The 20,274-nt window shown below is 39.3% G+C and overlaps 2 protein-coding genes across 11 annotated transcripts in view; one reads left to right on the top strand and one right to left on the bottom strand.

Annotated features, from left to right (window-relative positions):
• The first annotated feature begins 39 nt into the window (after nt 1-39).
• Nucleotides 40-13,025, top strand: GPATCH11 (G-patch domain containing 11). 5 transcript variants are annotated; one of them, XR_016395476.1, is made up of 11 exons: nt 55-157; nt 2,864-2,993; nt 3,820-3,891; nt 4,810-5,036; nt 5,870-5,911; nt 6,689-6,809; nt 6,931-7,021; nt 9,020-9,136; nt 10,038-10,119; nt 10,833-11,368; nt 12,937-13,025. XR_016395476.1 is itself a non-coding variant. In XM_022574080.2 (10 exons), the coding sequence occupies exons 2-10, from the start codon at nt 2,908-2,910 to the stop codon at nt 10,886-10,888; spliced, it is 894 nt and encodes a 297-aa protein (XP_022429788.1). In that variant the 5' UTR covers nt 55-157; nt 2,864-2,907; the 3' UTR covers nt 10,889-12,980. The 5 variants fall into 5 exon arrangements, 4 of the variants coding, with proteins under 4 accessions (XP_022429789.1, XP_022429792.1, XP_022429788.1 ...); XM_022574080.2 differs by having other exon boundaries at nt 10,833-12,980; XM_022574081.2 differs by lacking the exon at nt 2,864-2,993 and having other exon boundaries at nt 40-157; nt 10,833-12,980.
• EIF2AK2 (eukaryotic translation initiation factor 2 alpha kinase 2) overlaps nt 11,211-20,274 on the bottom strand; it is a 40,315-nt gene continuing 31,251 nt past the window's right edge. For 5 of the 6 annotated variants that reach the window (XM_022574072.3, XM_022574075.3, XM_089923283.1 and 2 more), the window contains one exon: nt 11,211-20,212. In XM_022574072.3, the coding sequence (XP_022429780.1) occupies nt 20,090-20,212 (123 nt within the window). In that variant the 3' untranslated portion in view covers nt 11,211-20,089. The remainder of the gene's footprint in view (nt 20,213-20,274) is intronic. The other variant, XM_022574073.3, reaches the window with a different exon arrangement.

Genomic DNA, 20,274 nt, shown 5'->3' with positions numbered 1-20,274 from the left:
CACTTAACCACGTCCGCCTGGCCCCGCCTGCCTCCGGTTTCCAATTGACACTGGCCGCGGAAACTCAGGTGGGAGCGAAGGCCCAGAGGTCCCGCGCAGGTTGGTGAGCGTCTGCGCAGCGCTAGCTTTCGCGAGCTGGCCTGGGGAGAGCTGCTAGGTAAGGAGCTGTGGGCGCCTGGTGAAATGATGAAGGGCGGTGATCTGTGCACTGGCTGTGACTACCCATCACACCATCACCAATATTCCCACCCGTGAGTGGTCGCGTCTGTGGCACGCTTGCACCTGGGAGGGGCGCGACAGGGAAGGGATCAGCGGCCCCTGAGAGGAGTGTTTGGGTCTGACGCGCTTCTTGTCACCTTTCTACTGTACATCCAACTACTTAGGCCATCTCTCCACTTGGATGTGTAATGGGACTCTCAGTACATGTGAAGCAGCACTCTTATTGCCACCTCCCTGTCCACTATCTGCCAAAAAACAAAACAAAAACAAAACCTGATGCTACAGTCTAACCGCTCTCAAAAACTGGTAACTCCATTCTTCCAGGTATTCAGACCAAAAGCCTTTTAGTAATCCTTGACATCGATCTTTCCCACACCGCCGCCAATCCAGCAGCAAATCCCGTTACCTCTATCTTCAGAATATACCCAGAATCCGATCATTTCTCACCACTTACACTGCTGTCACTGTGATCCAAGCCACCGTCATTCTGCCAGGATTATCGCCTTGTGAAGTTTATCCTTATCCTTATGGGAACAGATGATGCTAAAGTATAGTGTACCCATAAAAAGGGGGTTAAAAAAACCTGTAACCCCTCTGCATAGCACTTTAGAGCTAAGTAGTTCCCTTAAAAATAATCGAATCCTATTTGCAGTAGAAAGAGCTCTGAGACCTGGATTTTTTGTGGTGTTGAGCAAGTCATTTAGCCATACTGAGTCTTAATTAAAGCAGGACTAACTGTCCGTACCTTACAGAGTTGTTAATGGTAATTAAAGGGGATAAAAATGTTTGATACACTCGGTAGGTGCTAGATCATTATGTATAAAAATACTATTATTACAAATGAAGAATCTGAGGTTTAGAGACAGTGGGTGAATTACCACAAGTGCTGGATATAATCTTACATACTTTTAACTTATTGTATTATAATAAAAGGAAAATTAGGCAAAACTAAGCTGTAATGTTTAAGGATGCATGTGTGGGTGATGAAACCATAAGGAAAAGGAAGTGACTGGAAGGGGTGTGATAGGGTAGGGGACAGGGAGGGCTTCTGGGGGGCTGACAAGGTTCTATCTGCTGATATGGGTGATGATTTCTATTATCTTTTGCTGTAGAACAAATTATTCTAAAGTTTAGCAACTTGAAATAACTATAATCATTTATTATCTCACCGTTTCTGTGGGTCAGGAATTTGTTAGTGGTTTAACTTAGCCTGGAATTTAAGAAGTTGTAATGGGGACTTCCCTGGTGGTCCAGTGGTTAAGACTCCGTGCTTCCAGTGCAGGGGGCGTGGGTTCGATCCCTGCTTGGGGAACTAAGCTCCCACATGCCGCACCACGCGGCCAAAAAGTAATAAATAATCAAAAAATTAAAATTAAAAAAAGAAGTTGTAAGGAAGATGCCAGCCCACAGTGAGCATCTGAAGGCTTGACTGGGGCTGGAGGATCCATTTCCAAGGTGACTCACTCATGTCACTCCCAAGTTTGTGCTGGTTGTCAACAGGAGGCCTCAGTTCCTCCTGTGTGGACTTCTCCATAGATCTGCTTAAATATCCTTACTATATAACAGCTGACTTCCTTCAGAGGGAGTGATCTAACTAACTTCAGAGTTAGAGTGATCTAAGAGCTGTAGTGTCTTTTGTGACCAAGAAGTCACACTCCACCATTTATTCAGTATTCTGTTGGTTACATAAGTCAACCCGTTCACTGTGGAAGGATGTTGAAAACCAAGAGGTAAAAATCACTGGGGGCCATCTTGGAGGCTACCACATGGTTACAAGAGTGTTTGCCTCATAAAAATGCACTAAGCTACACATTTATTTTATGCAGTTTTCTGTATTGATAGATTTACAAGAAGATTTTAAAAAAAGACATGGCGACACAGGAAGAAAGTATTCCATTACTACAAAATCAGAAATATAATTAAAGACCCTTCTTATCCTCATCATAGCTAAACACTGAGGATTTATGATGTTTAGGACACAGTGGTAGGCAGTGGGTATACAGGGGACTTATCTTTATGGTTTACAGCCTAGTTGGGAAGATATACATTAAAAATATAAAAACCAGTACAGTAATACTGTTTTCATCCAATGTAATTGTCCAGACTCTTGGTTACAGTTGACAGAATGGCCTGTTCAAACAAGCTTAAATAATGAGGAAACTTATCAGCCTATGTAGCTGGGAAGAATGGTAGGTCATAGCATTAAAGAAAGAGCTGCAGGAATCAGGGCCTTGAGAACTAGGGTTGGAGACTCATTGCCTTTAGGCCTGTCTCTATCTGGCTTCATTCTGCAGAACAGGATCTCTTCGAATGGCCAAGAAGATGGCCATCCACAGCCCAGCTTCACATACTTCCAGTTTAGAAACCCCAACAAAGAGAGCTTCTTTTCCCTGCGATCCATATATTCGTATCATTAGGAAAAGAGATGCTTACTTGCCCTGTTTAGGTCATCCCCTCGCCTTTGCTAGGACATAAGATACTATAACTGGCCATCTTGTGCCCAAGAGAGTATATGGTACTAAGATTGCCACCCTCCACTAGAACCACAAGGAGGGCAGAGGGCCGGGTTTCCAAAGGGAAGGATGGTGAGCAGGCCAAAACAGCATATGTGCAGTGCAACAAGTGACTCCGCTTTTGTATCCAGGAACTGGACCAGCAGCATTGACAGCACCTGGGCGCCTGTTAGAAATGCAGGACCTCAAGCTCCAGCTCAGAATCAGACTGCATTTTAAGAAGATTCCAGGGCAATTCATATACACAGTAAAGTTTGAAGTGTACTTTATAATTACATGATTTTAACTACTTTGGATAGAAACTGTCCTCAGAAGTGTTTCCACATAAGTGAAGTGTTAACTATATCAAGTTACAAATGAACAGCTTGAACATAAAGTGCTGTGGAGAGAGGCCTGAAGTGGTCAGGACAGGCTTTTGTGAAGGAGGGTAGCCTAGGCTTAGGAGGAGGGAACTGCCTGTGGTGTGTTCAGAGGGCAATGAGAGAGACCATGTGGCGTGACTAATGAGTCCTAGAGGAGAGTCAGAGGTCAGATTATGAAGGATCTCTCTGGCTACCATGTGAAAATGATGGTTCCTCCACTGCCCACAGGGTAAAGTTTACGAAGGGTTTGAAACTGGCAAGTAACATGCCCTGACATGTTTTTAAAAAACCACTCTGGAGAGGTTCTAGAGGATGGGTTGGAGGAGGAGAGGCCAAAGGCAATGAGACCAATTAGGGAGCAGTTGTAATAGTTCAGGTGAGAAAAAAATGCCTGAACGAAAGCAGTGGTCACAACTATAGGAAAAAATGCCTATGGGGGATAATACGGAGGAAGAGTTGACAGAGGTTTATGAGAGGTCAGGAAGGGGGAGATAGTGGTGACGTTAATTTGGAAATACAGGGATGAAGGAGGTCTTGGGAGGGGGAAGAGAATGAGTTGTTTGGATTATTGAGTTTGAGAGCTCCGCCCAGAAGGATGTCAAAAGGACACTTGAATATGGAGTAGAACTCTAGAGAAAGGTCATGGCTGGGAATGCATACAGGTTTATTTCCATTTTGGTAAACTGAAAATTAGTAATCGTTACTTTATCCTATTTGATTTGTAGATGGTTTTGCCATATGAAGCTGAAAATGGCAGAAGAGGAGGACTATATGTCTGATTCCTTCATTAATGTCCAGTAAGTAAATATGCACACCTCATGAAATGATATGTGTAAGACATTAGTGGAGATTTTTCAGCAATGCCATTGATTTTATATATTTTTATTTTTTATAAATTTATTTATTTAATTTATTTATTTTTGGCTGTGTTGGGTCTTCGCTGCTGAGCAGCCCCCTTCCAGCTGCAGTAAGCAGGGGCCACTACTCGCCGCAGTTTGTGGGCCTCTCACTGCTGTGGCCTCTCCCGTTTCGGAGCACGGGCTCCGGGTGAGCGGGGTTCAGTAGTTGTGGCATGCAAGCTCCAGAGCGCAGGCCCAGCAGCTGTGGTGCACAGGCCCAGTTGCTCCGTGGCATGTGGGATCCAACCGGACCAGGGCTCAAACCCATGTCTCCTGCATTGGCAGGCGGACTCCCAACCACTGTGCCACCAGGGAAGCCCTAAGCAATGCCGCTGATTTTAAAGGTGAGGTTGGAAGTTAGTCTTATTGCTTCATGGAAATACTTCCTACATGTCTATAGTACAAAGATACTAGAAATCTCTTCTTCCTTTTTAATGCTAGGTGTTTTTTTCCTGCCCTTGATTCTTTTTATTCCCCTCTTCCAAGGATATTTACTGTTTTACTTCATTTCATCTCATTGCCTCTTAATACCTGCTGTCCAGCTTTGCTTTTTATTATAGCCAACCTCTTAGAAAAATTAGTCTGAACCTACTATTTCTAATTTCTTCAACTCTGTACTTTTAGTTTCTTACAATATGGTACCAGCCTTCATCATTTTAACTAACAGAGCCATTCTCAAAGGACATTGGTTATGTTCTAACAAAGATGCTCCTAGAGGTAGCACTGAAATATTAAGTAGTGTCAAGTGAGTAAGTGGCAAAGCTATGAGAAACTTCCATGTACTGGTCCAAAATAACCTTTTCCCTCATTCTTCAGAGAAGATATCAGACCAGGCTTGCCAATGCTGAGGCAAATCCGAGAAGCCCATCGAAAAGAAGAAAAGCAACAGGAAGCTAATTTGAAAAATAAGCGGAAGAGTTTAAAAGAAGAAGAACAAGAGAGACGTGACATTGGACTGAAGAATGCACTAGGCTGTGAAAACAAAGGGTTTGCTTTGCTCCAGAAGATGGGATATAAAAGTGGTCAGGCCCTCGGCAAAAGTGGTGAGTCACAGCCAGAAATAAACAGCTGTAATTTATTGATGAGTACCAGTGATGACTCTTTAATCTCTGTCCCTCTACACAGAAATTGAAACAACTTAAGCTTCCTAGGCTCTTATTGTTGCTGGCAAGCTTATGGAGAACTTCCATCTTCCCACATCCACTTTAGACATGTGCCATCAAGAGCTGCTTATCTGCCCAGCTCGGCCTCAAAGGCGCTAACAAGTGGGATGGACGAGGCTTACAATGGAGGCAGCAGCTAAGAATGGTGACAAGAGAAGGGTTAAGAAGTACAGTGGCCCAAAGGACAGTGAAGCAACATCGAAGATGATGGCAGGACTCTGCCCTGCTTGCTCTGTACCTGTGGCAGCTGCCTGAGTGACCCCTCAGCTGGAGAAGCTCAGTTCTCACCTCTCTTTTAGGAATGAGATTGCTTATTAAGAGATAGAGGCCATATACATATAGTAGCTTCTGTAAGCTGTTTTTCTCCTCTTCTCTCCTTTATTGTCATTGCTTTGACCTTCACCTCGCAAGGCTTTGCTCTCTCTTGTGGCTCCCACCCTCCTGGATATCTATCAGTGTTTTCACTTCTTAAAATCCTTCCTACCTTGAGGTGGCGTTGCAGGCTGTGGATCAGCCTTATCGAGGACTAAGTATTTGAAGGCAAGGGTGGTAGTTGATTGTAGAGTATTGATGTTCAGTTACAGTTTTGAGTATCATTGAAACTGAAGGGGATAAGTATAGAACATTGTAAAGTTGCATACTGCACCTACCTGTAGTTTGAGGAAGAATTTCTAAAGTAGTTTGTGTTTTGTTCTCTATTTTTTTTTTTTTAGGAGACGGTATTGTTGAACCAATTCCTCTTAATGTCAAAACAGGTATGTAATTATTTTTGAGGCTATTTACCAGTAATAACAACTTACACTTAAATTTAGCACATATATTTGCTTAATAAATACTTTTTTATGGTGGTACTATTACAGTTCTTATCATAAGACACCCTCAGTAAAATGTTTCTCAGTTAAATTTCTAGACCTTTTAAACTAAAAATACAAGTAAGTTTTAGTCAGTATAAAATAAAATTTTAATCATAAAAATAGGGGAAAAAGTGTTGTAACCATTAACAACACAAAGCTATTTTTGTCCACTGAGTGTCCTAAAAGTATCCTGAGACAGATGTATCCACTAAATGTTTTTCTTAATACGTTGGACAAATTAAAGAGAAAAAATATATACTTTATTTGTTCAGCATATTTACATGTAAGTATGACAGTTGATACTGTTTTCCCAATTTGAAAAAAATGTGTATAGTATTACCATCTTATTAGATCAGACCAATGATCTTTGTAAAAATCAAATTATGTGTTTGGGTTAAAAAACATCTCTAGTGTTTTCTCCCATCCTTCTTATCAAATGATTTTGAGTGACTGTACTCAAATTAGAATTGCATTTAATCTGTAAGTATTTAGGGAATTCCCTGGCAGTCCAACAGTTAGGACTTGGCACTTTCACTGCCTAGGGCTCGGGTTCAATCCCTGGTTGGGGAACTAGGAACCCACAAGCCGCAATGTGTGGCCAGAAAAAGAAATTTTAAGTTGTCATGTTTTGAAATATAAAGTCAGTACATTTCTCATCAGTGTTTCCTGTTTGAGCAGGAAAAAGTGGCATTGGTCATGAGGCATTACTAAAACGGAAAGCAGAGGAAAAATTGGAAAGCTACAGAAGAAAGATTCACATGAAAAAAGAAGTTGAAGAAAGAGCTGCAGAACAGTTTCGGTATTTTAGCTGTTTATAGTTTCACCTTTTCTTTATTGTGGTATGTTTTCTGGTACTTGGACATATAAAATGGATGAAGAGAGCACAGACCTCTAGTGTACTATATTTTTCTTTGAATCAGAATGCGACTTAAAAATAAGCAAGATGAAATGAAGCTAGAAGGAGATCTTAGAAGAAGCCAGAGAGCCTGTCAACAGTTGGATACTCAGAAGGTAAGCCTTTTACCTGCTTGCAGTTTGGTAAAGTGTTTTGGCACCCAGTGTGATTTGCTGTGTATTTTTATTGTTAAAAAGAGAGAGAGAGAAAGAGAGAACTCCAAGCCTGGTGTATCTACCCACTAAAGCTTTCATTTAACATGCATTATTAATCTATGATAACTGATACTCATAATAATGACTTGTTCTCTGCAGGAACCTGAGTAGTCTGAATTATCCTCCAAGGGTAAATTACCATTTTTACACTTAACTGTTCTCCACTTATTTGAATATTGATTACTCAGGACTATCATGTGTGGAAATTCTGTTCACCAGGATATTCGGTTAACCAGAATAGCCTATTTTCAGTCCATATCCAATACCATATGTGTCTCTAACTAGTAAAATCATGGTAGACTACTATCTATTTCAGATTTGAATGGTTCTTAAAATTCAATTTTTGATTTGATTTCATTTCTTTTTTATTTTGATGGTTCAATTACCATCAAAATAAAATAACTTCATTTAAAGTCTCAAAATTGGAGGGCTTTGGACTTCCCTGGTGGTGCAGTGGTTAAGAATCCACCTGCCAATGCAGGGGACATGGGTTCGAGCCCTGGTCCGGGAAGATCCCACATGCCGCAGAGCAACTAAGCCCGTGCTCCACAACTACTGAGCCTGTGCTCTACAGCCCGTGAGCCACACCCCCTGAACCTGTGTGCTACAACTACTGAAGCCTGCACGCTCTAGGGCCCGTGCTCCACAACAAAGAGAAGCCACCGCAATGAGAAGCCCGCGCACCGCAATGAAGAGTAGCCCCGCTCGCCACTAGAGAAAGCCCGCCTGCAGCAACAAAGACCCAACACAGCCATAAATAAATAAATAGATAGATAGATAGATAGATAAAAATGGGGGGCTTCCCTGGTGGCACAGTGGTTAAGAATCCACCTGCCAATGCAGGGGACACGGGTTCGAGCCCTGGTCTGGGAAGACCAACATGCCGCAGAGCAACTAAGCCTGCGAGCCACAACTACTGAGCCTGCGCTCTGCAGCCTGCGAGCCACAACTACTGAGCCTGTGTGCCACAACTGCTGAAGCCTGCACGCTCTAGGGCCCGTGCTCCACAACAAAGAGAAGCCACCGCAATGAGAAGCCCGCGCACCGCAATGAAGAGTAGCCCTGCTCGCCGCAACTAGAGAAAGCCCGCCCGCAGCAACGAAGACCCAACGCAGCCAAAATAAATAAATTTATTTATTTTAAAAATAAATAAATAAAATAAAATAAAGTCTCAAAAATGGGGACTTCCATGGTAGTGCAATGATTAAGAATCTGCCTGCCATTGCAGGGGACATGGGTTCAATCCCTGGTCCAGGAAGATTCCACATGCTGCAGAGCAACTAAGCCCGTGCGCCACAATTACTAAGCCTGTGCTCTAGAGCCTGTGAGCCACAACTACTGAAGCCTGCGTGCCTAGAGCCCGTGCTCATCAACAAGAGAAGCCACCGCAGTGAGAAGCGCTCGCACCGCAATGAAGAGTAGCCCCTGCTCGCCGCAACTAGAGAAAGCCCACTCGCAGCAACGAAGACCCAATGCAGCCAAAAAAATAAATAAATTTTTTTAAAAAGGAATGTTTCCTTCAATTAAAAACAGAAGTCTCAAAAATGTTTGTAAAATTCCCTTCATATGTAAATAGATTGCTGGAAGCAATCTCTCTTTTCTCTATTTCCATAGGACATTATTTTGAATATGTGTCGTGATACTTAAGATTTCCTCACTGATATGTATCATTTTATACCCATTAAGCTACTTATACCCATAGCTTCTTTTCTCTACTAGATTGTCAGCAACTGGGAGGCAGTATTCTAACTGGGTTTTGCATCCCCATAGTTCATAGTGCTTTACTCTTAAAGCAGCACTCAGTAAATATTTGAGAGAATGAATTCATGTTGACAGGAGCATACTTGTGATAGAGTTATGTTTAGCTGTGTTTAATTGGGAATAATTCTACATTTTCAGAATATTCAGGTTCCCAGGGAGGCATGGTACTGGTTGAGGCTTGAAGAGGAAACTGAAGAAGAGGAAGAGGAAGAAAAAGAACAAGATGAAGATGAATATAAGAGTGAAGACTTAAGTGTATGTGTTGGGACCAGTTCCGTAACCCGGCTGTCTCAGCCTTGGCACGATTAACATTTTGAACTGGGCAGTTGCTTGTTGTCGGGGGCGTTCTCTGCATTGTGAGATATCTGAGAGCATCTGTGGCCTCCACCCACCAGATGTCCATTGCACTTCCCCCTTGTGACAACGGAAAATGTCTTCAGACATTACATTTTACCCCAGGGGAAAAAATCACCCCTTGAGAACCACTGCATTACAGGTTTATTTCATGAACCCCAGAGCAAAACTTAATACAATTTTCCCCGTTAGCTTCAGTCTACCCTCTCACCTCAGTTTTAGTTTGGATGATGGATTAGCCGCAAATGTAATTTATGTTAATTTCTACCTTGTTTCCTGCTGAACTCCTGGAAGTGATTCTGAGTACCTCCCTACCCCACCCACAAACAAAACAAAGCAAAAAAACACAATTCAAAGGAAGTAGAGATTATTCAAGAAAAGAATACACATTTCTATGGTTACTTTGTATAAAAGAGTATGTAGGAGACGTTCACAATTTGAAAACCATATGTTTCACTTAACTGGGAGACCATTGATGAGAACTTTAGTGGTAGAGACAGTTTCACCCAGATTTGTTGAAAGTAGAAGGGGTCTTTAAAGGATGCTTATTCTAATAGAGCCAGCCAAGATCTATTGTTGAAATGTTAACAAGGGGTCTCTGTTGTGTCTGACAGATGTGAAAATAGGGTAACTGGTGAACTGGGACATGTTCTAATATATTCTGCCCTTGACACCTCTCCTAACTGGTTGAGCGTGTAGTAGAAGATTTAGGGCCTTAGGGTAATTCAGCGTGATCTGAGAGACCCGAAAACCAAGATTCTGTTCAATGTGAACTATTAATATGCTTGTATCCTATATCTAGGTACTGGAAAAATTACAAATACTGACTAGTTATTTACGAGAAGAACATCTGTATTGTATTTGGTGTGGAACAGCCTATGAAGGTAAGAAGATACTTTATACTTTTTAAAAATATTGAGTACAAACACAAAACATTGAGTTTTAGCTTTGATTTTTTATGAAAGTCACATTTCCCATAGACAATGGAAATTTTTTTATTCCCTCCAAATGGCCATGTTGGATGAATGCTTTAAAAAAATAGTGGACAGAGAAATAATTGAGGGTTGATTAAAGGTGCTTTTAACTTCTCAGAAACTGAATGTGCAGAAGGGAATTTTTCAGTCTTCTATTTCAAAAGAAATAGAGTTTTTAATCACTTGAGGATGTTGAATTTTTTTCATGCTTTATTTTTCATGACTCTTCAGCTACCTGAAAAATACAGTAAATTTTTAGAACTAATTTTTTTGTATTTAGGTAGAATACTATCCCTGAACCATAAAAATCAGAATGTTGAAATCCACTCCATTGTTTTCTCATTGTAAGGAAAGAAGTGGTTTAAAATGTGTCAAATGTCTTAACAGACACAAGTGCTTTCTCTTCGAACACACTTGCCCAAGTCAGCTTTGCTAACTTGAATTTAAGGACTTTATACATGAGAGGTGAAGAATTTTGGGTTATCGTTGTATCTTTTCCTGGTTTGTTTAGCAGAGTAAGAAGCAAACACAGCTACAAAATACATGTCATGTTGAAATAATTTTCTAGAATGGTATACTATGCAATTTGTATTAATTGTTCCTTTTCCTCACATAAATTACAGATAAAGAAGACCTGTCTTCAAATTGCCCAGGACCAACTTCTGCAGATCATGACTAAGATTATTCTCAATAAAGTAGAAGCTTGGCAAATGTTATTGTTTCCTAAAGATAGACAGTTGAGCAGTTAGAATTTCCAAATTTTTGATACCAGTAAAGAAAGAGGGCCTTTATATGTTTCATTGTTTTTATACATTAGAAGTACTTTGTACTTTAGAATATAATTGTTCACTGGCTTCAAAAACATAATGGAAAGCCATTTCAGAACACAAGTATCATAGACATGGGCAATTAGAATTTATGACTCTGTTGTGACGTTTACAGGATTTAAGGACACCAACTCTTATTCACTTTGGAACAAATTGAGAAATAAGACATAGGAGTTAGAGATCAAAATATCAGCTTTATTATCAATGAAATAAAGAGCTAGTTGACTTGTTCTCCAGTCATGCTCCCTGCGAGATCTCCTTGGTTAGAACTGCCGACCTTGCCTCGGAGGGACAGAGCCCATCTTTGCATTAGGAGACCATTAGCTTTCAAGGTGAGAGAACCAACCCCTCAGAGGTGGGGCCATACATGCTCAGTTCCTTTTCCCAAAATCACTCATCAGATGAGACACCTCTCTGTTGAGACGGAATGAATACAGGTTCACAGAGCTTGTTCCCACACTTCTCTCTTCCAAGGAGCAAGAAGTTCCCTTCATGCAAGCATGAGAAGGAGGGGAAAAGTATTCCCCTCAATAAGAGTAATGTCAGAGGCAAGTTTCCATTAATAGTACTTAATTCTAATCAGTTTTAGAAACAAAGTAGTTATGATATTCCGTAAAATCGTTGAGTTTTCATAGCAATGTGTATATCCATTATAAGTGAACAATTGCCCATTTTGGCTAAAGAAACAATAATCAGGAGTAACCTTAAATATCAGGTGATCCAACTTCTTAATCTCTTTGACAACATTCCTAGCAGGTGTAATCCAACCTCTGCCTTTATTCCTCCAGCCACAGAGAGCTCACTGCCTTAAAATGGACCGTTGCATTGCTGGGTAGCTCTAAGTCATTTTAAAAGTTATTTTTCTGTCTTAAGCTGAATTCTGCTTCCCTATAATTTAACCAGATATAGCTAAAGACATACCATGTGGCACACCTTTAGAGAGGTCCATCTAAGTTTGGGCATCAAAATCATGAACTTTTTTAAAGTTCACAAGCTCAGGTGCCACCCTTAGTGACTTGATTCAGCTAGTCTAGGATAGTTTCTGGATATCTATTTATTTTAAAGTTCTAAGAATGTGTCTGATTATCACCTGTGGATGAGAACTAGTGCTCTAGGTTAAACTAGAGCATGACTGTTCTTCGGATCAAGTTGTGACCTCATCTGTACAATTTTACAGCTCACCTTTCAGTAGCATTGAGCAAGAGATCAGCCTCTTCTTTTTATTATAAACAGCATACCTGACAACATAGCAGAAGCTAACCTACACTTGCCCAAATTAAGATAATCAATAGTACGAGTTGTATTAGCCTCTGACCTAATTTGACCTAGTTCACTTGTTCTCAAGTCTAACTTGGGGAGCTTTAAAAAAAATGATATTACAAAGGTCCCACCTCCAGAGATTCTGATGTAATTGGTCACTGTGGCCTGTGTATCACTACCCTTGATTCTAAAATGCAGCAGAGGGACTTCCTGGTGGCGCAGTGGATAAGACTCCACGCTCCCAATACAGGGGCCCGGGGTTAGAGCCCTGGACAGGGAACTAGATAACACACACATGCCGCAACTGAGAGTTCACATGCCACAACTAAGGAGCCTGCCTGCCTCAACTAAGACCCCATGCAATCAAATAAATAAATAAATAAATAAATAAATAAATAAATAAATAAAATGCAGCAGAGCTTGAAAACGTAGTTAACTTCTGGGCCTCAGTTCTTCATCTAGAAACTGAATTATGATTTTTATGAATATAAATACATATATAAAATATTGGAGCTTATATAGTTGGATAAAACTGACAGTTACTTTTTCCATTTAAAAAAATCGTAACATTGTATTAACAGATAAAACAAAGTATATCTTCTTCTTGGAATTATAGTCACATCCTTTCCTGTCATTTCAGCCAACAAACCAACATTCATTTGGACAGACCCAACGCCATGTGGATAATTTCAGACAGAATGGAGTTAGGAACTGGCTTCCTTTTCTCCTCTTACTGACTGTAGGGCAACCTGCCCAGTGGCCTAGAGTATTTTGAATATGTCTGTGAACAAATATGCTGTGAATGTAGGAATAACCTTGATGGAACCCATAAGTCCACCAGAGTTGTGGTCTGCATTTCCAGGCCAGAGGCCAGAAATTTACTTGTTGTCATTTACTTTTGTTTATATTGTACTATGTTTATTTTCAGAGTCCTATCTAGAATTTCTAAAATGTTTCATTTTCCTACTTATAAACCCAAAATACTGGAGCTTTTATAATTCAAAATAAATAGACTTTAATATACTAAATTGGTTTACCATACCCACCTTTACTTTGTTATTTATCAACATTTAATTGTTGAAATTTTACAGTGAACATTATTATTTAGTATTAGACACATTTTGCAGGATCAAGTATATGAAATTCTTAACCCTTTTATTCTCTACTAATTCAAAAGCACTTATAGAGTTCCTGCTTAAATGCAGGGTAATACACTTGCTGCCTTGGGGCAAATCAAAATGAGAGAGCCTGTCCCTGCTTTCCAGAAATTTACAAGGAGGGAAACACCCATGCAGGAATAACTGAGCTCCAAAGCAAACTGGTAGGTACAATACTGAACTAAATAAGTGAAGTATTAGGGAGAAGTTTCATTCCGAGTGGGAGATGGTAGAACACTATGGTAGCAGCACTGAATTTGGGCTTTGAACATAACTTTGATATGCAGTTATGAGGAAGGCGTTACAATATGACCCAGCATTTCCACTCTTAAGTTATACCCAAGAGAAATGGAACCGTGTCCAGATAAAACGCATACACCAATATTCATTGCAACATTATTCATACTAGCCAGAAAGTAGAAACCCAAATGTCCATCAGCTGATGAACAGGTGAATTAAATGTGATATATCCATATAATTGAATATCATTTGGCAATAAAAGGGAAAGGAATTTCCATCCATGCTATACCACAGATGAAAACATACTAAGTGAAAAAGACCACATACTGTATGATTCCATTTACACAAAATGTCCAGAATAGGCAAGTCTATGGAGATAGAAAGTAGATTAGTGGTTGCCTAGAGTTGGAGGAAGATGAGGAATGGCTCCTAATGGGTACAGGGTTTCTTTTTGGAGTGACAAAATTGTTTAAAAATTGATTGTGGTGATGGCTGCACAACTCTGAATATACTAAACACCATTGAACTGTATACTTTAAATGGGGTGAATTTTATGGTATGTGAATTATGTCTCAATAAAGCTGTTACTTAAAAAAAGATTGAAGGGAATTTCAAGTAGAAACCGTAGCTGAGAGCCACTGAGCACAAAAGCCTATTGAGGTGACCCTGAGCAGACCTGTGTGGCTGGGGCCTATTCAGGTAATGCTGAATGTGAGATGCAGAACGGGAGCCCCCAGAGGAGCACAGCCCTGCCAACACTTTGACTTGAGCCCAGTGAAACCCATTTCAGACTTCAGGCCTCCTGAACTGTAAGAGAATAAATGTGTGTCACTTTCAGTCATCAGTTTTGTGGTCATTGGTTACAGCAGCCCTAGAAAACCAATACAGGTCTCAATCAAACTGACCCCTCAAGAGCCACACATATTTGAGAGATATCTGATTTGCCTCAGAGTTTTACCCATTACATGGCTTTTAGTCAGAGTGTAAGCCAACAGTGGGGCCTCTGTACATCTTTCAACTGTAGTCCCTGCATTTGTGACCATCCTGAAGACATGTCGTGACTGGGATAGCTCACAGTCACAGACGTAGAATCACAGACATTAGGGAGTGGACAGACATTTAGATATAAAGAGTAAATATCTAAATGGAGGTGTCTGCTGTGCTTTTGTTTCTGAGCCCTCTCCTCTATGTAATCTCTCCCTGGGCAATCCCTTGGATTCAAAGTTAAGCATCAGGGCTTACTTCCAGATAACATACACATCTCTTCTGTGTATGATTCCAGTTCATCCCTTCTCTCAAGTTCCTCTCCTGCATTTCCTAGAGTCTGCTCTTCACCCTCCCCTGAATTTATGGCAGTACCTCCAACTTGGCATCTCCAAATGAGATCTAGTGTTTTACCTCCCAAATCTGCTCCCCCTCACCTTGTTGACATGTGAAAAGCGGCCCCACTATTGGCTTAAATTCTAACTAAAAACTGTGTGAGACAAAATATCTCTGAAATATGCATGGCTCTTTGACGGGGTTAATTTGATTGAGATTTGTACCTTCTTTAATGGCATCATACTCCTGGCACTCACCATCCAACCAACCTAGAGGTAATCTCTGATGCTTACATTTCCCTAAATCCTCACATCCAGTCAGTTGCCAGCTCCTCTTGGTTCTGTCCCCTCCCATTGTTCAGGCCCTCTTAGCCTCTCGGACTTCTGACCTTTCAAATGTAGTCTTTTCCTGCTCCAACCCAGTCTAAACACTTTCAAAGTATAGGTTGGATCACACTCCTGCCGAAAAAAAAAAAAAACCTCTTTGTCACCTTTGGACGTTGCTGGGATGCCACTTCATTCTAAAAATTAATAAATATTTACCCCATCTGTCCCATTCAACTTTAGGGAAAGTTCTTCATAGAAGAATCACAGATGATAAATGTGAGAGGTTTGATAGAATCCAAAAATCACTATTTTGCAACCCCTAATGAAATAATGGGTCCAGGCAATCATCAATGGCTGCTAACACCATTAGGTGAGAGATTGACAAGGAAGATTGATCGTAGTAGATGACACCACCAGAAGCCACCGACCAAACTTAAAATCACCGAAAGCAGAACCACCAGACATCATGCTCCTCCTGAAGTGAAGCAAAAGAAGGTATATAGTATCACCTAGGGAGTATTCTCAGAAAAAAATTTCAGAACAGAATCAAATCAAGTTTCTAGATCTAACTAGACACCATGGGGATACCATCAGCCAAATCCTAAGTGAAGGAAATTCTGTAGGATATGTGACCTATTCCTTCCTCAAATAAATGGCAAGAGGAAAGAAATTAAAAATGAGGTGAATGTTATAGAGTAAAAGAGACATACCAACTAAATGAAATGTTGGATCCCGATTTAAACAATCTACAGAAAGACATTTTTGAGATAGGAAAACTCAGTACAGGCTGATTATTACATGATAGTTAAGAAAATCTTATTAATTCGTTGAGTGACAATGATGTGGTTTGGTTAAAATTAAAAAGATCTGTTAGAAATACATCTTTAAGTATTTACAAGTGAAATGATACGATGCCCGAAATTTAAAATCCTCCAGCAAAAGACATTTTTTAAAAGGAAGGGGTAAATGAAACAGGAAAGACAGAGAATATCAATAGCTGTTGAAGCTGGGTAATGAGTACATAGTTTCATTATTCTGTTTTTGTGTATGTTTTAACATAAAAACATTAAAAATATGAATAATATTGAAATTATTCCATATTCATAATGAAAAAGTTAGCATGCCAAGAACCTCAAGCTATGCTGAACACTCAAGTGGAAAACAGATGCTATGAGTTTCTCTCTCAGGTAGGTACACTGGATGATGGAGTCTGGGAAAAGCTTGCTTTTAGACTTCTAAACATTTCATACGTAGGTGTGCATGTACATATATATGTGTGTATACACATGTGTATGTACAAGCAAGTCTGACTTCATAGACACACAACCTGTGTGGTTGCGTAAGGCCCCATGTTAATTTTTGAACAAGGGCCTCACATTTTCACTTTGCATTGGGTCCCACAAATTATATAGCTGGCCATACACACAAACACACACACTTATATATGTGTGTATATATATATATATATATATATATGTATATGTGTATTTATACTAAATATACCTAACACAACATACATGCTGAGTAAGGTACATATATATGTACTTGTTAAATATGTGCACATTTAATTAAAAATATATGTGTGGTTAGTAATAAAAATTTCCTAGAAGTTCTGTTTCTAGTGAAGCAGCTAGGTCACAATAGCTCTTCAAAATCTCTGCATGTATGTATGTTTTAATTAGCAAATAAGGTCCCTGGCCTTTGCCCCTCTCCTCCTCTGATAAGAGGATACTTTTTTTTTTTAATTTATTTAATTTTGGCTGCGTTGGGTCTTTGTTGCTGTGTGCAGGCTTTCTCTAGTTGTAGCGAGCGGGGGATACTCTTCATTGCGGTGCATGGGCTTCTCATTGTGGTGGCTTCTCTTGTTGAGGAACTTGGGCTCTAGGCACGTGGGCTTCAGTAGTTGTCGCACGCGGGCTCAGTAGTTGTGGCGCACAGGCTCTAGAGCACAGGCTCAGTAGTTGTGGTGCACGGGCTTACTTGCTCCACAGCATGTGGGATCTTCCCGGACCAGGGCTTGAACCCGTGTCCCCTGCATTGTCACGTGGATTCTTAACCACTGCGCCACCAGGGAAGCCTGAGGATGCTTTTTATTTACTATAGTTTTGAGGCTGAGAAAATATATACTCAAATAAATAAAAGCATCAAGGGATGCTTTATTTACTTCATAGTAGTAGAAATATTAAAGTGAGAGAAGGATATATAAAAGTATTCAATCACTATGTTGTACACTTGAAACTAATATAATAATGCAAATCAACTATACTTAAATTTTAAAAATGAAAGAAGGTAAAAATAAGGCCACATTCACACTAATTTGCCACATTCATGGGTTTTTCTTTTGAGTTTAGCCTTATTCATCAAATCCAGATAATATTAGTTTCTTAAAAAAGATTTCTCTCCACCCAGAAAAATTTCAAACCTACAGAAAAGCTCCAAGAATAATACAAGAAACACTTCTATATTGTCCACCTAGATTTATCAATTTTTCAATTGTTAACATTTTGCCACATTTCCTCTCTCTCTTTCTATATATATATGTACTATCTTTATATATATATATGTATTATCATTGATTTTTGCTGAACATTTGGAAGTTGCATATGTCATGCCACTTCACCCCTAAGTATTTCTGCATGCATTGCCTAGGAATAAGACATTTTCTGGCATGACCATAATATCATCACACCTAAGAAAATTATCAATTATTCTATAACATCATTTAATATGCAGTCTATATTCAAATGTTCTCAACTACCTGAAAAATGTCTTTTATAGCTATTTTCTGGGTTTTTCTTTTTTTTCTTATATCCAGTATACAATCAAGATTCAAGCATTGCATTTGGTCATTGCATTTGGTCATTTTATGTTTCTAGTCTCTCTGTATTTAGAAGAATTCCCCTACTTTTTTTTTTTCATGATTCTGACTTTTTGAGAAATCCAAGTTAATTACCTTATCAAATGACTTCTTTCAGGATTTGTCTAATCATTTCCTCATGATTAAATTCCAGTTAAACACTTTGGGCAAGAAAACTAAATAGGTGATAGTGTATAATTCTTACATCACATCAGGAGGGTCATGATGTTAGGTTCTTCCACTTTCGGTGATGCTAAATTTAATTACTTTATTATTGTGGTGATAAGAGCTTTCCATTTTAAAGATACATTTTCCCCTTTGTAATATCATCTGTCGGACTATATTTAAATCCTTTTGAGGCTCCTGTTTCCCAACGCCTTTTCAACCAATAATTTTAGTATCCATTGATGAACCTTGCCTTAATCAAATACTGCATGGGAGTTAAAGACCATATTAAATGCTTTTAGTAACACTTTTTAGAAATTGCTATAAGCCTTCACAAAAATATTATCTATTACTATGATTTTTCTGCTAAGCCTAAATTTGGCTCATTTTAAAAATTGTAAAATTATACGACAATTCTAGAACGGTAGTTGGATGCTATAAAGCTTAAAGGAACCCTCAGGTTCTTCCAATATACAGCTCATATTATTTTCCGGCATTCCCTACAGCAATTCAGGGAAACAAACTAGTATACCCAATGTTCCTCAAATCTATCTTTTCCAGAACGCATGCCATGCCCCTTGCCCATACTGCCCAAATGTTCTCCTCTCTATTCATCTAAATCCTTCACATACTTGGAAGTCTCACTGGAGTGTCACTTCTAAGCCCTGTGCCATGGGTCCTCAGCATAGGGTGATCTCACCCCTCCAGACTGATTGTTTTCTATGCTCAGCTACTGTCTTACAGCATAGTTATCATCTCTTTAAAGTGTCTGTTATAATAGGTACAAAATGTATTTAAGAGAAATAGAATAATTATGCAGTAAACACTAGTGGACTCAACAGCCAGTGTAAGAAAAGAAAGTTAACTGTTACCTCGGAAGTCCGTTTCTCCAATCACATCACTCCCATCCCTCCTCAGAGCCAATCACTATCAGAATCTAATAATAGTTCTCAATCCTTTCCTTCCCTTTATTGTTTTACCACATTTGTTTGAATACCTAAGCACACATTTCACATAGCATGTTCTTGAACTTTATACAGTATTTTCTGCAATCTGCTTTGTTTGCTTAATATTATGTTCCTGAGAGATGTGGCATGTTAGTGCATTTAGCTGTAATTCCTTCATTTTCACTATAAAACACTATATAGTATTCCAGTGTGTGAATACAATTTATGTATCCATTCTTCTTCTGGTGCACATTAGCGTTGTTTCCTGTTCCTTTGACTATAATAAACGGCATTTCTATGAACATTCCTGTGCACATGTATGTAGCAATGGAACTGATGGCTTTTCAGGAATGGCAATATACATGTAACTTTGCTAGATGATACCAAATTGCTTTCCAAAGTGATTATACTTATCTTTTCATGGTTACCATATTTCTCCAGCTGGATTGTTAGCTATTTTGGACAGAGATAGATCTTATATCTTTTTGGCCTAGAAACAGCAGGTATTTAATAAATAGTCATCCATTAATTGATTAACTAATTGGTATTAAAAAGAAAATTTGAGGCCTTTTTCCCCCATCTTCATAATAAGGAGATGAGCGAGGGGAAGGCAAATATAAGAATGTTTTTGAAGTAAGAAAAAATGCAAACCTTTCTGCAAATGTGGCAAAAAATTAAGGGAGAAAGGAAAATAGAAGATAAATACCATTAATATTCCCAAGCAGACTTTAGACAGTTATAGGAAAATGGAGTATCAGAAGAAGGATACTTTTTAAAGTATCTAACATGTATTCCATTTCTTTTTCTCTGCAATATTATTCCACTCCTTCAAAGTCTTCAGTATTTCCAATGTGTTAGGTCGTTTCTTGGGATCATTTGAGAGTAATTTCTGTAGAAGATTTTTCTGTAATGATAGTAAGAGTCAATACTAGGAAATAAAACATTGAATAAATAAAATTCCGATTA

Source organism: Delphinapterus leucas, chromosome 13, assembly GCF_059928025.1.
Source record: "Delphinapterus leucas isolate spDelLeu-1000000601 "Yukka" chromosome 13, BTC_Dleu_Yukka2, whole genome shotgun sequence".
In the NCBI taxonomy this organism is placed as follows: domain Eukaryota; kingdom Metazoa; phylum Chordata; class Mammalia; order Artiodactyla; family Monodontidae; genus Delphinapterus; species Delphinapterus leucas.
The sequence above is the reverse complement of the archived record's forward strand: the minus strand, read 5'-3'. Positions and strand labels throughout refer to the sequence as shown.

What these genes read in the sequence shown, in the direction of transcription:
- GPATCH11 (XM_022574080.2), top strand. Translation starts at nt 2,908, where the DNA reads ATGCAGGACCTCAAGCTCCAGCTCAGAATCAGACTGCATTTTAAGAAG. An exon ending in TCAGGCCCTCGGCAAAAGTG is followed by an intron (nt 5,037 to 5,869) that starts GTGAGTCACAGC and finishes TTTTTTTTTTAG; the next exon opens with GAGACGGTATTGTTGAACCA. An exon ending in ATAAGAGTGAAGACTTAAGT is followed by an intron (nt 9,137 to 10,037) that starts GTATGTGTTGGG and finishes TCCTATATCTAG; the next exon opens with GTACTGGAAAAATTACAAAT.